Here is a 19,251-nt window from a genome sequence, read left to right as displayed (position 1 = left end):
GTCCATTTCTCTTTTGCTACTTTTCCCCATTTTTTCTTTGTCACGTCTTCGGGTTTAGTGATAGTAAATTTATCTGAAATTAGCAACAACCTGTGTTGACAACACAATGTCAGGTAGACAACCTGAAGCTACACATACATGTGTGTCATGAACAACAGATCCTTCTCAAAAAAACAAAAACAAAAGAAAACCAAGAAACTTAAAACAGACAATGAAATATTAATTCACTGTCCCTTTAGAAACAGACAGAAGGCTCAGCTTGGGCGCAGCTCACCGTCTGTAAATAATGCATCTCATTTTTTTATTTTCCTGTGTCAACACAGCTGTTCATACTAATACTGCTTACAAGAAAAAGAAACAAATTAAGACTATGAGGACATAGTTTGAGAGTATTTCATATTTCAGCATTTTTATACAATTTACAGGTTATTTTTTTATCATCTCATCTCATCTTCAGCCGCTTCTCCGGGGTCAGGCCGCAGTAGCAGTAAGCTAAGTAGGGCACTCCAGATGTCCCTCTCCCCAGCAACGCCCTCCAGCTCCTCCTGGGGGATCCCAAGATGGTCCCAGGCCAGATTGGACATGTAGTCCCTCCAGCGAGTTCTGGGTCTACCCCAGGGTCTCCTCCCAGTTGGACATGTAGCCCCTCCAGCAAGTTCTGGGTCTACCCCATGGTCTCCTCCCCCATTTGGACGTGCCTGGAAAACCTCCAAAGGAAAGCGTACAGGAGGCATCCTAATCAGATGCCTGGCGCAGCGACTCTACTCTGAGCTCCTTCCGGATGTCCGAGCTCCTCACCCTATCTCTAAGGCTGAGCCCAGACACCATACGGAGGAAACTCATTTCAGCCGCTTGTATCCACGATCTCACCCTTCCGGTCACTACCCAAAGATTATGACCATAGGTGAGGGTTGGAACAAAGATTGACTGGTAAATTGAGAGCTTTGCTTTCTGGCTCAGCTCCCTCTTCACCACAATGGTCCGGTACAACATCCACATTACTGCTGATGCTGCACCAATTCGCCTGTCAATCTCCCACTCCATCCTACCCTCACTTGTGAACAAGACTCCGAGACACTTGAACTCTTTCACTTGAGGCAACAATTCATCCCTAACCCCGAAGGGAACAATATTTATTTCTTATCAAATCAATTTAATATTTTTTACACTTTTAAAGGCCGTGCCGATACCCTCTCTATACATGTACCTGTATTAAACGTACTAAGTATTGTCGTTGCTATTAAAATGTGCAATAATGTCAATTTAGAATGAAAAATGTGAGATGAAAATCATGTCTGATTTTGAAATATCACTTCTCGATATAGAAGCCAAGTCTGTTACTACGCAGATTATTACTAACACATATAAGAAAAGGTGGTTTTGTTTCTATTCCAGTATTTAAAAGGTGAAAATCAAATAGACCCTGTTGGTTTACCCAAATGATCACAGGTCTCGACCAAATCTGCATTAGTAATATGTGTAGGGAAGGCATCCAGGGGGCGTGGTAGTCTATTCCGTTGCCTACCAACACGGGGCTCGCCGGTTCAAATCCCCGCGTTACCTCCGGCTTGGTCAGGCATACCTAAAGACACAATTGGCCGTGTCCGCGGGTGGGAAGCCGGACGTGGGTATGTGTCCTGGTCGCTGCACTAGCACCTCCTCTGGTTGGTTGGTTGGGGCACCTGTTCAAGGGGGAGGGGGAACTGGGGGGGCGGGGGATAGCGTGCTCCTCCCACGTGGCTATGTCCTCCTGGCGAAACTCCTCACTGTCAGGTGAAAAGAAGCGGCTGGCGACTCCACATGTACCGGAGGAGACATGTGGTGGTCTGCAGCCCTCCCCGGATCAGCAGAGGGGGGATGGAGCAGCAACCGGGATGGCTCGGAATAGTGGGGTAGTTGGCTGGATACAATTGGGGAGAAAAAAAAGGGGGGGGGGGAATCTCCCCCTCCCCCAAAAAAAACAATATGTGTAGGGATGCCAATAGCTAATTTTCAATCAGTGGTATAACGGAACATTTCAGCTCTGAGAAGTGAAAGCGAAGTTCTTTTCCTGTTGAGGCAGGGTTTTGCTAAACCTACAGTTGCTATTTCAGACGTCGCGCTTCATATATATTGTGATAGTTCATCACTAGGTCAAGATTGTCTAGCGTAATTATCATTGTTTAAAGTTAGGGGACTATGGGACCTACAGTCAACTTTTCCCCCAACACCTTAAAATGTAATTTGTTACTCCTGAACGTTTGACAGTCGCTAGCAGACAGTAAATAGAAGAGCAACTCTAGGGTGTCTGCCCTGCGTCAACCCTCACATCTGACTATCACGACTCAGCCTCTCCTTATCTGGTCTGCCCTGGGCCAAAGCATACTTTTTCTGGATCCACGTGTACCCCAGAAGGATCGTAAATGAATTCCACATGAGGTGACTCTGCAGTTACAAGTGTGGCATTGATTTTTCTTTTTTACTTTTAGATATCACAGTGATTGAACGTAATCCTCACACCCTACCACCTGTAACAATATAAAGGTCAAGGAAAAGTTGTGAAGAACACAAAAGCGGCACAGTTCAGGCTATTCAAACTTATGTAAAAAACACAAAGACACTTTCACCTTTGTATGTTTGTTCAAACTTCATTGCCTGAAAATATCTTTGTAAGGTCTTTCAGAAAGATGCATTTAACATTGCCCTTCTCAAATTAGCAGTTGCAAATCATTTGGGCATTGAACACCTCGTTCATATTTAACGATTTATCCGCATTAACTTCCATTTCTTACCATATTTAATCTGAGCGATGTCACCAACCACAATCTCAGCCACGGGAATCTGGATGACTTGTCCCTTGCGGATGACGGTGAATTTCTGCTCTTGTTCAATGCGACTCTGTAGCCCACGGAACTGCTTCTCCTTGGACCAGTCATTGAAGGCCGTCACCAAAACGACAATGATGACAGAGAAGAGGATGGCAGCGCCCTCAATCCAACCGGCCTGTGCCTCCCCTTCATCCTCGGCACCAGCTGATGCCTGCCCACACACTTTGACATGACAAATATTGAGCAGGAGAGAATACGGTCAAGGCCGGCGTCCTGTAGTCAATTACGATCTCAGTCCTCAGTTGGTTGTGGGAAGATGGTGGCGTTAAAGTGGCTATCAACGATTTTAACTCTTTTTATAATATTTGGTCAAACTCTTTCTACATCCTGGGCTATCCTAAGTAGATGCACTGAGAAGAAATCCAGTCTCTGTGGCCGCCCTCGCCACTGCAAACGGAGACAAATATTTTCCCTGAATCTGCTCCTTATCAGCCAATCAGGAGAGTACTTTGCAAGCCAGTGTCATTATTGGTCCCTATTTGCTGTCAGTCAGTTTTTCCTCATTCTTGAGGCTCTTGGGCAGAATTGAGGGGTCAGATTCCTTTGCAGGATGTTTTCAAAATAATGTTAGCTCTTGCCAACTTCCGCCCAGGATCACTTACTGCCACTTTAAGGAACATCAATATTTCTCTGGAAGTTGAGATGAAATGCCAAAAATTTTGCTTTTAAGTGACTTTGACTTGGCAAACGAGACTTTGGAATTGGCAATTTGAAGACAACCACCCTGATAGATAAGGTTTTATAAAAGAATATATATGCATATTATTTCATCAAAAGGATTTATTTTGCACTGATGTTTCTGGAGTAATCAATTCCTTAATTCATGCCAAAACTTTTTCCATTGCGCTTACTCTCACTGTCGCCCCCTGGTGGGTGGTAGAAGGACAAGCCCAGGGAGATGATGGCAGCAATCTCCAGGATAATGAGGGTAACATCCTGTAGAGCTTCCCAAACCAGCTGCAGGAAGGTCTTGGGCTTCTTGGGAGGGATGAAGTTCTTTCCAAATGCTGTGTGGCGTTTCTCAAGATCCACAGGATTACCAGATAGACCTGTAGGGAGGAAAAAAAAGTTAAGTCAATTTTATTTGTATAGCCCATTACAAATTACAAATCTGCCTCTGGGTTTCAAAGCAATACAACATCCTGCCCTTAGACCCTCACATCGGAAAAAAAAAAACCTTAACAGGGAGAAAAAAAATAGGAAGAAACCATTTACATTCAAATTAAAACCAGGAACACTATAAGGTTTTTGAAGTGTAACTTCTCCCCCAGGTCCGAGCATAACTCCACCCACTGCATAACTTTGAAAAATGCTAAATATTGGGGAAGAGGCTGAGGGGGGGGGGTGTGTGGATGTGTCAGGCAGGAGTAGCTAAGGAGATCCGCGAGAAGCGCCTGGTGCGCATCCAGAGTTGCTGCACCACACTGCCGTTTGTTAGCCCCCCCCCCCCCCCACCAGTCCGTTTTCCACCCCGGCGTCAAAACCGCCCCAAGAACATGTCCCATGTGCCGTGATCATTGCACTACCCCCCTCCTTTGGGAAAGTGCATACCAGCTCCCTCACGCCTCTGGGCGAACGTGCTTCCAATGGCCTCACGGTCTCACCATCCCACTTCTGACACCAATGCAGCAAGAATTCAGGGGGCAGCCGGGAACCGCCACAGTGGGGAACTGCCGCACCCAGGACGCAAACCCATGTCTCCCTCACCATGGGCGACTGCGCTAACCAGTCGACTAAAGGATCTGACCCGTTAGCCAAGGGCTAGCGAGTCTCGTTATCCGTATCATTACAATATGTTAATTTTCTTAAATACATACCAGTGGGATTTAAATTTATTGTGGGGAGGTTCGGAGTATTTATTTTCCTTGTATACAGCCCTTTATGTTTATTTAAAAAATGGGTTTGGTTTGGTCTGCCTTGTTAGTCCAGAAATGGCGGTAATTGTGCCCCATTTGACATTGTTTTGTTTGGTGGCGCCATTTGTTGAGTAAGGACAGGCGGTCAAGAGAAGCCGTTTCGAGCAAGAGCCTTATTTTTTAATTTTTTTAAATTCTGTTCGTTTAAATTGTTTGTGCTTCATGAATTAATGTTTCACATAACTAATGTGCCGGTAGAGTTGTTTAAATAAAACAGAGAAAAAGCAGTGCTCTTTGTATCTTATGAATTATCAATGATTACTCGATTATTGATTGTTAATGTTGGCGGCACGTGGTGCAGTAGTTAGCACAGTCGCCTCACAGCCAGCAGGTCCTGGGTTCGAGCCTCGGGGTAGTCCAACCTTGGGGGTTGTCCTCTGTGTGGAGTTTGTGTGTTCTCTGCGTGGGTTTCCTCCGGGTGTTCCTGTTTCCTCCCACAGCCCAACAGAGGGCGTTAACATTCGTTTTTTAAAATTTCATAACGGCGATAAGTCCCAACCAACCAGTCGACTCTATGTCAACATTGGCCTTGCAAAGTTCAGGGCTGATTTGAAACAATAGAGGGTGTGTTGAGCCATTTTCAACCCATGAAATGCCGATTTTTATAAATTTGGTAATAAATGTCAATATCATTTAGTTTACAGCTCAAAAAAGACGTTTAAGTGTGCTGTACCTCTCTAAAGTTCTTATCAACTGGGCAAAGACTTGAAACCCCAACATTTAATGACTGTATTTCTTGGATTACAGTTGTAGACAAGCACACTTGTTATGAGGACAGTCATGGAGGCACAAACATTTGCTGATGAGCACAGGTTTGTCCAGATTTCAGTTGTAACAATCAGAAATGTTTGATATTATTGTGAAGGCTCCAACTGGTACGAGGTTCGATCAGGAGGAAAGCGATATGAATCTTAATGTGGTAATCTCAAAGATTTCCACTGACCATCAAACTACCATCTTTCACTAGTTCACTAACTTTGATGCTTCTCTCTGGCTGGTCCACCAGAGAGGAAGTCTGGCCTTATCTTCTCTGGTGGACCAATCACTGTTCGCTAGAGAAACAAATCTCTGTTACTATCTTGCGTTAATATACCAACGCTGCTTGGTCAACGAGAGAGGAAGTTCTTGCCTTATCCTCTCTGGTGGACTAACTACTGCTAACTGAAGTAAAAGCTGTCAGTTCCTATCACGGTTCATATGTGGAGCTTTACATTTTTTCGCAGAAAGTGTTGTACCAACACAGATTTTTAAAACGCATAAGCAGCTTTCATGAACTGAAAGTGAGCTGAATCATTAGTGTTTTATCATAGTCAGTGATAGACAGCAAAGAAACAGACATTCATTTATATGAACATATTCGGGATCATCACTTTAAACCCACACACACTACAAGAGAACTTGTGTAGACTGGTGCAGCATTTCCACAATTTTGAAAATCAGTCAGCATGGCCCAATCGGGATTACAATTGGTCTATAACTGGATAAGCATCTGGCTTAAGCATACAACCCTAGTTTCAGGTTGGCTACCTCAAAATGATACCTATGCAACACCAAGATATGTTTTCCCCACGACCCTGAGTAAGGATAAGCGGTTTGGATAATGAATGAATGAAAAATAAAGTGACTGGTGTGTCATCAGGTATTTTGCTCAATATATATATATATATATATATATATATTTGTTCCAACCCTCACCTATGGTCATCAGCTTTGGGTAATGACCGAAAGGGTGAGATCGCAGATACAAGCGGCTGAAATGAGTTTCCTCCGTAGGGTGTCTGGGCTCAGCCTTAAGAGACAGGGTGAGGAACTCAGACATCCGGAGGAAGCTCAGAGTAGAGCTGCTGCTCCTTCGTGTCGAAAGGAGCCAGTTGAGGTGGTTCTTTGGAGGTTTACTGGGCAAGGCCAACTGGGAGGAGACCCCGGGGTAGACCCAGAACTCGCTGGAGGGATTAAACGTCCAATCTGGCCTGGGAACGTCTTGGGATCGCCCAGGAGGAGCTGAAGGGCATTGCTGGGGACAAGGACGCCTGGAGTGCCCTACTTAGCTTGCTGCCACCACGACCCGGCCCCAGAGAAGCGGCTGATGATGAATGAATGAATGAATTTTGTGTATTTCTACAAATAGCTGTTTCGTGACATGCATCATGACAACTGTTTGCAGCTGTGAAAGGCAAAAATCCAGGGGTCAGGCTGATTATGAGACCACGCTTTTTTATGGATACGTATGTGACTTAACTGTCATAGGTGGCTGAAGCACACAAAAGCTTCCTGGCAATCCCTCACACCTGTACACACCCACTGTCAGCCTCCCACAGCAGATGCAATCTGCTGTCCTACCAGTGCCAAGCTTTTTGACTTACGGTTTTATCAAGATGTTGTACACAACCAAGGCCAAGTTTATATTTTCTCTGATCTGTTTAATCTGGTCAGGTTGCCTTATAAAAGGAAAACCACAACTCTTTTTAAAAACCCAGATTTGGGTTTGAGGTTGTAAAATTTACCTGACCACTGTTAACAGTTTAGTTTAAAAAAATAGCTTGTAGTCAGTTGTCCAAGAGTTTAAAAAAAACTGCAAAAGGACATAAAAGTAAAGGAAAATGCAATTGGCTTACTTATGAATGTGTCTGAGTCCAAGGGTTTCAAAAACTGAGTGTAATGAAGCAGCAGATGAAGAGATGATATGTTACTCATTTATTCTCACTATCACCATTTAGTCAGGCATTAGTTCCTTGTTGACTGCCCTCCGGTAGAGTTTGCAGAATTATGTGTTCAGTAGCCCATGTCATACATGGGTTTTGCATGTGAAGGGGGCCTTCGAGTCAAGACCTAATCCCGAGATAGCCCATTTCACTTATTAGTGTCAAACCGAACGAACTGAAAGATTCAATATTTAGACAGTAATGTCAACACCACTTGTTTTTGGTGGCTGTGGTAAAGTGCTTAAAGGGAGAATTTAGTGAATAAAGAGAGCCAATGTTATGATCTAGCAGATAAAAACAGATGCCCTCAAACCAACAGCAGCAGTTACTCCTTCATTTTCTAGGTGACTAACAGAAGACGAGCACTGGGTAGGAGAAAATGGAGGGTAATGGAGGACGTCAATGGCAAGTCAACAGGTGAAATGAAGGCTGGTGTACAAGAAAAAAAGAAGGACAAAAGATAGATTTGCGACAGCAGAAAGAAGGGGTTAGAAAGTGGTCCCATTGCAACCTCCAAACATGTTTCTTTCTCAGGCCAGCAGCTCTGCTAGTTTTCTGGCCTTGATTCCTTAATTAATACAAGACCTCAATTGGGATGTTTCAGAGCACCCTCCCACTGATCACCATATCAGACATCAACACCTCCTGCCAAATGCACCACCACAACTCCCATGCCTCCCTCTAGGATCAAACACATGCTGCAGAGCATCAATAGCCGTAAAAATCTCCTTCAGTGTGGCCAAATAACAAAAAATAAGGGGGGGGTGCAAACCCTTATCTACTACTACTTTTGGCTGCTCCTGTTAGCGGTCGCCACAGCGGTTCTGTTTCCATATCTTCCTGTCTTCTGCATCTTCCTCTGTCACACCAGCCACCTGCATGTCCTCCCTCACCTCTTCCATAAACCTCCTCTTTGGCCTTCCTCGTTTCCTCTTCCCTGGCAGCTCCATATTCAGCATTCTTCTCCCAATATACCCAGCATCTCTCCTCCACACGTGTCCAAGCCACCCCAATCTCACCTCTCTTGCTTTGTCTCCAAACCGTCCAACCCGAGGTGTCCGTCCAATATACTCATTCCTGATCCTGTCCTTCTCTGTCACCCCCAATGAAAATCTATCTATGATCATTCTGTACGGTTCATCTTCATGCTCCTGTACGACAGTGTTGTTAGAAGCTCTAAGGACATGTCAGATGTTGCTGTGTTGAAATGCTCCCATTCGTCCTATTCAACTCTTTTGTTAAAAGCTGCACAGGAACATTTAAAGGAAGATGCTGTCATTGTCATTCTTATTGTCAACTGTCAGTTATGGTAAAAAGGATTAAAGCTGAAATTACATGAAACAAGCCAAACAGAGCAGGCTATTTGCATGTCAATTCAATAATGTAGTAATTTGACTACTCAAATTATGTGAAGAGGAAAAATGCTGTTTATGGTGCATGCCTTGTTGTGCTATTTGGGGCATGATGAAAGGGCATGCTCGTCATTTCAAATGCACATGTGGTGGATTTTGAATATGTAAACACCCTTTCATTTTTGTGGGTTTTATTGTCATGAGGCTTGAAATGAAAACCTATTATAATGAAGATTGCTTTATATGAAATTGAACTCTAATTCAAGTAAAACCAAAGTAAAATCAAAATGTTATTCATTTTAGACAACATAATAAGACACACATACAAAAAGAACTCTATCACATATTATCTAATTTTTTTCTTCTTTTTTTTTAGATTTACAATAGATGTGATTCTTGGACAACATAAAGAGCTGTTGAGTTCAGTGACACTGAAAACACCAACTTGTCCTTCAAACATCCATCCATCCATTATCCAAACAGCTTATCCCGCTCAGGGTCGTGGGGATGCTGGATCCTATCCCAGCAGTCATTGGACGGCAGGTGGGGAGACACCCTGGACAGGCCACCAGGCCATCACAGGGCCAACACACACATTCACACCTAGGGACAATTTAGTATGGCCGATTCATCTGACCTACATGCCTTTGGACTGTAGGAGTAAACTGGAGCACCCGGAGGAAACCCACGCAGACACGGAGATGACACGCAAACTCCACACAGAGGACAACCTGGGACGACCCCCAAGGTTGGACTACCCTGGGGCTCCAACCCAGGACCATCTCGCTGTGAGGCGACCGCACTAACCACTGTGCCACCGTGCTGACACTAAAAACACCAAATTGTCCTTCAAACAGGACCTTGACATGTCCAAAGACCAAAGACATCAATTAAGTGACTTGGTCAAAGGATTTGAAAGTAGGAGGAAGGGGATCTCACACATTTATGGTCTTCCTTTAGGTGTCAGCCAACAAAATACCATTATAAAATTACTTAAGCCAGGCAACAGCCTTCTAGCTGAAGTTAAATTAGCAAATTAGGGGCGTCTGGGTAGCACAGCGGTCTAGTCCATTGCCTACCAACACAGGGATCGCCGGTTCGAATCCCCATGTTGCCTCTGGCTTGGTCGGGTGTCCCTACAGACACAATTGGCCCTGTCTGCGGGTGGGAAGATAGATGTGGGTGGGTGTGTGTCCTGGTTGCTGCACTGGCGCCCCCTCTGGTCAGTCAGGGCGCCTATTCGGGGGGGACAGCGTGATCCTCCCACGCGCTACGTCCCCCTGGCGAAACTCCTCACTGTCAGCTGAAAAGAGGCGGCTGGCGACTCCACACGTATCGGAGGAAGCATGTGGTAGTCTGCAGCCCTCCCCGGATCACCAGAGGGTGTGGAGCAGCAACCGGGACGGCTCGGAAGAGTGGGGTAATTGGCCAGATACAATTGGGGAGAAAAAAAAGGGGGGGGGAATCTGATGAATGATATGATGAACTTAAAGTAACAAACAAAAAATGAACACAGGTTAGTACCTGCCATTATTTCAGATATTTCTGCTGACGGTTAATGACTATTATTGCCTGACTGAATTGTCTTGTGCAGGAGAAGACAAGGCAAGAAAGCGGTCTTCATGAGGCTGCTGTATGAGTTGCTGTTTGTTAATTTTTCCGATGACCAAAAGCAAAAATAACGACTAAAAATACTAGGGCCTACCAATTCCTAGTACCTTGTTGATACAGTTGCCATTCCATTTTCGTCACATCAGACACAAACATCACACCAGGCAATTCATCGACTCCTCTGCACAAACGTTACAGGCAAGTGCTGAGTCTGCACTTCAGTGTAAAGTAACCTTAACCTTGCACTTAAGTAACCGTAAGTATTTAAGAGACCGCACAGAATGTTCGAGAAGACTTTGGGGTTACATTTTATTACTGATGACACATCCTTGCCGTTCCTTTGCTCAATAAAATCCAAGTCATGGGAATACCTCCACCAGGAAAAAGGAAACATCTTTTTTTTGTTTATCTTACTAATGGTGTGCCTTCGTCCCCTGATTGAGGTGAAAGTATTTTATCATGAGAAACTGAGATACAGAAATAATGTACAAATCAGGAGATGAGGATAACCAGCTTTTAGGAAAACATTTGAATGTACTATCTATAGGGTGTGGGTGTCATTTTACACAGGCTTTTGTCACTATAGGTCTATTATATATTTTCAGTGCCGATATATTGTTTGAACACAGGATGTAGCATTGGGGCAAGTGTATTTAAGTAAGCTAAAATTACATAGAAACAGGCTTTGCTGATTGTAGGAAGAGCAGTTTTTGAGAGCATCATGTTTGAATTGTTGGATTATTCAGTTTTAAAAGTACATCATATGGTAAGCAAGCTAACACGCATTTGAAGTTCCTGAAAGCACGGGAATTGATTAGTAGAATTGTCCTAAACATCTATAACCCAGCAGTAACCCCTCAGTGGCTTTTTGATTGACAGAGAGGTCAGAGTAGAAGAATTAATAAAGTAATATACTGTGCGCATAACTATCCATCCATCCATTACCCAAACCGCTTATCTTCCTCTCAGGGTCGCAGGGATGCTGGAGCCTATCCCAGCAGTCATTGGGCGGCAGGCGGGGGACACTCTGGACAAGCCGCCAGGCCATCACAGGGCCCACACACACACACACACACACACACACACACACACACACACACACACACACACACACACACACGGATGATTTAGTGTGGCCGATTCACCTGACCTGCATGTCTTTGGACTGTGGAAGGAAACCAGAGCACCTGGAGGAAACCCACGCAGACACGGGGAGAACATGCAAACGCCACACAGAGGATGACCCAGGACGACCCACAAGGTTGGACTACCCCGGGGCTCGAACCCGGGACCTTCTTGCTGTGAGGCGACCGCGCAAACCACTGCGCCCCCATGCCGCCTGTGGATAACTAGTTGTTGAAATTGAAATTGACTGTTTCAATAACAGAGTATTAAACCCATATTCAGTGTGCACTGAACACAAGGCTTTGGGCTGGGGGCATTAGCCAGAGGGCTAATGAATAATCTAGGGCAACAACACATTTTTTCTAAGTAATCTAAAGCATTTGTCATATCCAAATAGCCACTACACACTTACAGGGATACTAAAATGAGTAAAAATATCTTTTATTATGCCATTACCTTGATGCTGATCCTTGCAAACACCCTTTTGAAGAGGAATACATGCCCTAGAAACAGTGACAGAGCATATTTGCACAGACCTACACAGTACATCTTTATAAATTCAAAATCTTTAACACTGGGCCTCATTTCACCCTTTGCCAAATCATCCTGAAGTCTTGGAGCTTATTAACAAGTGAATGGCATCAGGATGATGCTGCACACTGCTTAATGTGTGTAGGGACAGCATCCAACATCCCTCAGTTTTGGACCACCTGTGTAACAGCACATATCTGCAGTGAACCCACACCTCTTGTGCCAAGCATACTAAAGTTTTGTGTGCTAATTTACAGTCCAGAAAAAAAACAACAATTGCTGAGTTTTTGCTTTTTCTATTTCCTCCCCTCCGTAATATTATATTTACTTGTCTCTGATTGATTGTGTTAAACACATCTGGGAACTATTTCTGTCAAACAACGATTGGGAACTTAAAGCTGCAGTATGTAACACTGAACATTCCAATGCAAATCCTTCCGCCTCACTCTCTGCTACCTCGTATCACTCCGCTAAGCCCTCCCACCAAATGACCTCCGCATCGCTCTTCAGCTCCTTACACTAATCAATTTTCGCGGGGAACACTGGAAATGATGTCCGTGGATGTATCTTCACCTTTCGCAGGGATGCTGGACTGGTGGCGAGGATATAAATTAAGGAGTCTTTAATGCAACAGTAGGTGGCGATAATGATCAATCTGATTGCAATTGGCCATTAATCCAGAAGAAGAAGAATTATTTTTACGCAAGCCTCTCGAAACTTGTATCATAGTTGATCATCTAGCCATGTAAAAAAAAAAATGTTTTCAGCACACGTCTTCAGTTACACTAATATTGTACATGTGAAGCAGCCATTTCGAGTTGGTCTTGTTGATTTTTGGGGTACAACCACAAGCAACCTGGCGGGGCAGGGCGGATCATACACGGGCATCTGCGTTTGTAGAACAGCCAATCGGAACGCCCTCTCTCTGAAATGACCCGGTGATTGGCTAAAATCTTCCACCCCTGGTTTGATTTTTTTTTAAAGCCTGTATACAGAGCCAAGAGGCGGTGCGGAACTCTAGTTTTCTCTCAGACCACTTGAATTACAATATGCTGAAAGGTTATTATGGAATATTTGCCCAATGACGCCATAAAAAAAAAACCAAAAAAAAAAAAACTACCCACCCCAGCTTTAACCCCAATGTGTGGATTGTGACGACCTAAAAGGCAATTGCAGGGATACTCTTTTGGTCAGAGTAGCCGGCCAAACAGGAAAAGTGGCCTTTAGGGGGGAGTCCGTTGGCGTGCTACCCGGGAAATAAATTTGGCCAAAACGAGGTTAATTTGGTAATCTCTAGCACATTCTGAGGACTTTACTTTATTGCACATCATTTCATTTTACTACACACTATCCTATTTTTTCACGTAGAGGCCAACTTGTTTGTTTCATTAAAATAATTGTTCATTAAGTGCATGATAGAGGTTACAAAAAAGACAGCAGTAAGTAAGTGTAAGCCTAGGCCAGATAACAAAACTATAATTTACATTATTCTCTCTCTCTCATTGTGGTAACTGTTTTTAAGACAAGTATGCCTATGTTGTGTGCACTCAGAATGGCAAATTTATAAAATAAAACAATAGAAATGGTAAAAAAAAAAAACATGAAACAAAACCTATGTGTTGGTGTCTTTGTGTCTTTATTTGGTCAGTGTATGTATAATGTGCATGTGTACTGCAAATGTAAAACTGTGTTGGTCCAAAAAAAATAAATAAAAATCAGAGGACAGCAACCGAAACACGGAACCATGGTAGAACAAATAAACAGCTCAATATGGGGCCAATTTTGTTGCCATCAAAATAGGCATAAACCAATCCCAGAAGAAAATGAGTTTCCCATTATCTGCCCTTTCTGTCCTCCTACGCCATGGTCAATTTGTGAACCTACCAGCTAAAATGCCAAATTCCATTCGGAATGATACAATAGCTCTCAGATACATAAACAGGATGCGCCATTACGGCTTATTGTTATTATGATTAACTCAGTGACCTATAACATCTCTAAGTTTTTGGCATCTATTCTTATCCCGTTGGTAGGCAGTAATGAACATCACATTCAGAACACTACGGATTTTGTGGATAAGGTGAGGGACATCATTATGGAGGCAGATGAAACAATGGTCTTTTATGATGTTACGTCTCTCTTCATGTGCATTCCTGTTGATAACACAGTGGAGATAGTCCGTATGCAATTACAAAGCGACCCTACCCTTAGTAATAGGACCACCCTTAACACTAACCAAGTGTGTCTGCTCCTGAAGCTGTCTTCAGTCCACATACTTCACATACAGGGGGCAGTACTAAAGACAGAGGCATGGGTGTGCTATGGGTTCCCCAGTCTCACCTGTAGTGGCCAACTTGTATATAGAAGAAGTGGAAAAGAGGGCTCTTCTGTCCTATCCAGGGACACGACCTAGCCATTGGTTCAGATTTGTGGATGACATCTGGGTTAACATTAAGTCTCAGGAGGTACCACATTTCACCGACCACATTAACCACATCAAGTTCACCAGGGAGGATGTGAAAAATGACAGGTTAGCCTTCTTAGACTGTAAAATTGCAACTGGTGATGGGGGACATTTGATTGTTGATGTTTACCGTAAACCAACACATACTGATCAGTAATTGAGGTTTGACTCTCATCATCCACTGGAGCACAAACTAGGAGTCATCAGGATGCTGTACCACTGAGTTCACAATGTCCCCACCGACACAGCAGCTGGGGAAGTTGAGAAAAAACAGGCGCAGGGCCTGTTTAATGTGGGAGTATCCTAACTGGGCATTTGTCAAAGCCAGGAAGACACCCAAATAGTACACCAGTCAATCAAAGAGAGGAGAAGGACAATGTCTACCTAAGCATAAACAGTAGTGATTCCATATGTGATGGAAGTGAGACACATATTTTCCAAACATCGTGTCTCATCCATGCAGCCATTATCCAAACCGCTTATCCTGCTCTCAGGGTCGCGGGGATGCTGGAACCTATCCCAGCAGTCATTGGGCGGCAGGCGGAGAGACACCCTGGACAGGCCGCCAGTCCATCAAACCCCAAAACACGCTGCACCAGAAGTTGGTCCACCCCAAGGATCAGGTCCCCCAGCACGAACAGAGCAATATAGTATATGCTGTTAAGTGCTAGGAGGATTGCCATGACTTGTGCATTGGGGAAACCAAACAGACACTGGCCAAGAGGATGGCACAACACAGGAGAGCTAACACATCAGGCCAGGACTCCACAGTCTACACCCATCTCCAGGCCAGTGGCCACGCTTTCAAGGATGAGGATGTGCACATCCTTGATAGGTAGGAACGCTGGTTTGAATGGGGAGTCAAAGAAGCCATCTATGTGAAGAGGGAACGACCATCCCTGAACCGAGGGGGGGGCTAAGAGTACATCTGTCACCATCTTACAATGCTATGATTGCAACTATTCCCCAATCCTCTGTGAATAGTACACATGGCCATTGTAACTCCAGTTAATGGTCATGGCAATTTGCATATGAAACTGGTCGTTGGTTTCGGTCGTTATGCCAATGTGTTGTTTATAAGGGTGGGGATAGCGGCAGTCAGTTTAGACTAAAGAGGTCACTTAGATGAGTGATGAAACGTTTCTCTCAATAAACGTTTTGTCCAAATGAACTGATTCAACTTTCTGTGATATAATAGCTCTATTAGTAATAAGTAAGAAGTTAAATATACTGAAAAGTGATACTCTTTTCATGGTGTGTCTGACATTTCCAGTGTCTTTTTGATATAACTACCAATATTACAGCGAGGATAGCTCTACTACACTCAGTCTTTTTATGCCCATTTTCCTTTTGAACTCAAGCGGCCTACTGTTAAATTGAATCTAGTTTGGATGACACCTAAAAGGCGAGGATAAAACCTGCAAGCTTCATCAACAGATTTTGGCTTTAGGTGTCCATCAGCTGGGGTCAATTTCCAATTACAAATGACTTTTTTCCCTGTCACACAAATCAAACATACACTATGAATAGTTTTTTAAACACAAAGTGTCCCCTCCAATAATAGGTACATCTTTCTGGTTAAGTAAACACTTTCTATGCCAAACAGTAGGTCTAATGGCCATGACTCAGTATATAAACCATGCAAATGGCATTCAGGCCTTCTTAGGCCATGGAAACGCTCTTTAAAAAAACAGACAGAGGCCCTGACTTACAAAGTAAAACAAAAGTGATGCCCACCAGACTGATTTTAGTTCACATCTATGACGTCATAACTTACATCAAAGATAAACATAGTTTTGAACCCAAAATGGCCGTTTTATCCCCTTGCCACTTAGGGATTCCCATAATCATATCTTGCAAAGAAGTTTAAAATGCATGCAGAAGAAATAAAATGAATGAGAAAAAGCAGATTCCTAATTTCAGTTTTGGGAGTCTAAATAGCATTTTTTAATAAGTTGTCCATGGGAAACTCTGCATTATTGGGGCTCATGAACACGTTCCTGCAACTCTTCCATGATTCATTTGGGAAGTATGTGAAAAATGATTATGATTTCCAATGATGTTAAGACTGATGCTCCTCAGTTCGAGCTCTTCCCCTTTCTGTTGTCCGCAGTCAGTTGATGAGAGAAGAATTGGAAGGATTTGAAGAATTGAACAATAGTTGTTATGCTAACATTAGCTGTTTTTTCTTTCTTTTTCAAAACTGCAGTATGCATACAGCATGCATCGTGTTTAATTATGCAGTCTGTTTGAAGCCAGTCTGACAACCACACAGTTCCATTTGTTGATTATGTAAGGATGTGTGGCTAAAATTAACATACTCAAATCATGTTAAAAAACATCAATTTGGAAAAGATATCAAAAGAGTTCACTCAGTTGTCTGCTTAAACTTCTGAACCCGAATCCTGCAATTTTGACTATAATTCACCTCCTTTCAAATGTCGAGTTGTCATGTTAAACATGTGCCCTCGACTTGCATTATTTTTTTCCCCTAAATTTATTTCTGATCTTTCCCTTTTTCTCCCAATTTAGTGGCCAATCGCTCCCTATTCTAATTCAAACACCCACCCTCGTACTGTATGTGTTCACCAACTGCAACTCTCCGGCCGGCAGTCTAAAAGGAGACGCCTCGCCACTTTCGTGACAAGGCGAATCCAGGCCGAACTACTGCTTTTTCCGACACACCCAGAGACGCATTCATGTGACGAACACAAGCCGACTCTGCCCCCCTCCCCAAGACAGCATTGCCAATTATAGCTGCTTCATCGAGTCCGGCCATAGTCAGATCTGACGAGACCGGGGTGCGAACCCCAGTGGGCAACTGCATCGACACAAAGCCGATGCTTAGACCGCTACACCACCGTGGACCCACGACTTGCATTATTATTAAGTCATGTTCACACTGAATGTGCAAACTCTATCTCCTCAATGTCAAGCCAGTTCGTGTCCATGTGTGGTACCATGACTAAACAACTTTGTGGTGCAGCACTCGGCAGGCTTATTCCAGAAGTTCAACAAAATTAAACATTCGCATCATATGTTGTTGGACATAATACACTGCGTCCAATAGCAACAAAGAGAAGAAGCACATCTCCAGTCATGTGAGCACAACAGGTACACTGGAATGTACCTAGACATAGATTTTATTTGCCACTACAATGTGATTATAAGACATTTCGTTAAAAAAAATTGTGATTAAAAAAATCAATATAATGATCATTTTTTTGTACACCACAAACATAATGATGCAATGGGCGAATCAAAAATAGCTCCTGAATGGATCTGATATCTCCCACTTATTTTCTACACCTGAAGAGTTCATGCATCCATTCCTTTCCATTTCTTTGAGCCTGGGACAGGTACAAAGTCAAGCAAGCCAGCTTTATATGCAAAAATTCTGCCATTTTTGTAAGCTGTCCTAAGGGCAAGAGAGGGGCATGGCTAGTTATACATGGCACGCAATGCACACCCCTTGTTTGGTGTGAAAGCCACTTTAAATTAATACGACTGCTGTGGATTTCCCCTGTGCTGCTTTAGAGAATACTGCCCCAAGTGATTTTCAAACTAACACCCAGTCAACTAATTACTGATGCCACTTGAGGTGAATGGCATGGCAAGATTTTCACCCACTGTCCCTCACTCATTTGTACCCATTTGCTCAGTATGCTAAGTCACAGAATCAGGTTCATTCCAATGCTTTGGATTAAAAAAAAAACTCTTTGAAAGCCTTTTGTTTTATTTGTTTGTGCTGTTAAGATTTTGATGCATTTCTGTTAATGATGTTGATTTAGCCGTTGACTTATTGCTTTTGTGATTTCTATTTTGCTTCCGTTACCGAATTGCTTTAGAGTGCTTACTGGATATTGATTTGTCTCCTGTTTTATACAGAAACCATGTATTAACTCAAAAGACCAATAAATGGAAACCAACTGAATTGCATGCTGTTGTTAGGGACTCTTTGACTTCAGGCTCTTCAGCGATCACCTGTTTTCATCTCATCTCATCATCAGCCATTTCTCCAGGGTCAGGTCGCGATGGCAGCAAGCTAAGTAGGGTAACTCCAGATAGCCCTCTCCCCAGCAATGCCATCCAGCTCCTCCTGGGGGATCCCAAGATGTTCCCAGGCCAGATTGGACATGTAGTCCCTCCAGCAAGTTCTGGGTTACCCTAGGGTCTCCTCCCAGTTGGACATGCCCAGAAAACCTCCAAAGGAAGGTGCCCAGGGGGCATCCTAATCAGATGCCTGAACCACCTTAACTGGCTCCTTTCGACGCGAAGGAGCAGCGGCTCTCCCCCAAGCTCCCTCCAGATATCCGAGCTCCTCACCCTATCTGAGCCCAGTTACCCTATGGAGGAAATTCATTTCAGCTGCTTGTATCCGCAATCTCACCCTTTCGGTCACTACCCAAAGCTCATTACCATAGATGAAAGTTGGAACGAAGATTGACTGGTAAATTGAGAGCTTTGCCTTCCGGCTCAGCTCCCTCTTCACTACAACGGTCCAGTACAATGTCTGCATTACTGCTGATGCTGCATCAATCCGCCTGTCAATCTCCCATTCCATCCTACCCTCACTCATAAACAAGACCCCAAGATACTTGAACTTCACTTGAGGCAACAACTCATCCCCAACCCGAAGGGAGCAATCCACCATTTTCCAGTAGAGAACCATGGCCTCAGACT

General features: G+C 43.7%; 1 protein-coding gene across 1 annotated transcript in view; it reads right to left on the bottom strand.

The window, feature by feature from the left end:
• atp2b4 (ATPase plasma membrane Ca2+ transporting 4) overlaps positions 1–19,251 on the bottom strand; it is a 130,454-nt gene that overhangs the window by 59,710 nt on the left and 51,493 nt on the right. The window contains exons 3-4 of the mRNA XM_056275335.1: positions 3,719–3,916; positions 2,772–3,029 (exon numbers count right to left, since the gene is read on the bottom strand). Coding sequence (XP_056131310.1) covers positions 2,772–3,029; positions 3,719–3,916 — 456 coding nt within the window. The remainder of the gene's footprint in view (positions 1–2,771; positions 3,030–3,718; positions 3,917–19,251) is intronic.

The sequence above is a fragment of the Lampris incognitus genome, chromosome 2, assembly GCF_029633865.1.
Source record: "Lampris incognitus isolate fLamInc1 chromosome 2, fLamInc1.hap2, whole genome shotgun sequence".
Lineage (NCBI taxonomy): Eukaryota > Metazoa > Chordata > Actinopteri > Lampriformes > Lampridae > Lampris > Lampris incognitus.
The sequence above is the reverse complement of the archived record's forward strand: the minus strand, read 5'-3'. Positions and strand labels throughout refer to the sequence as shown.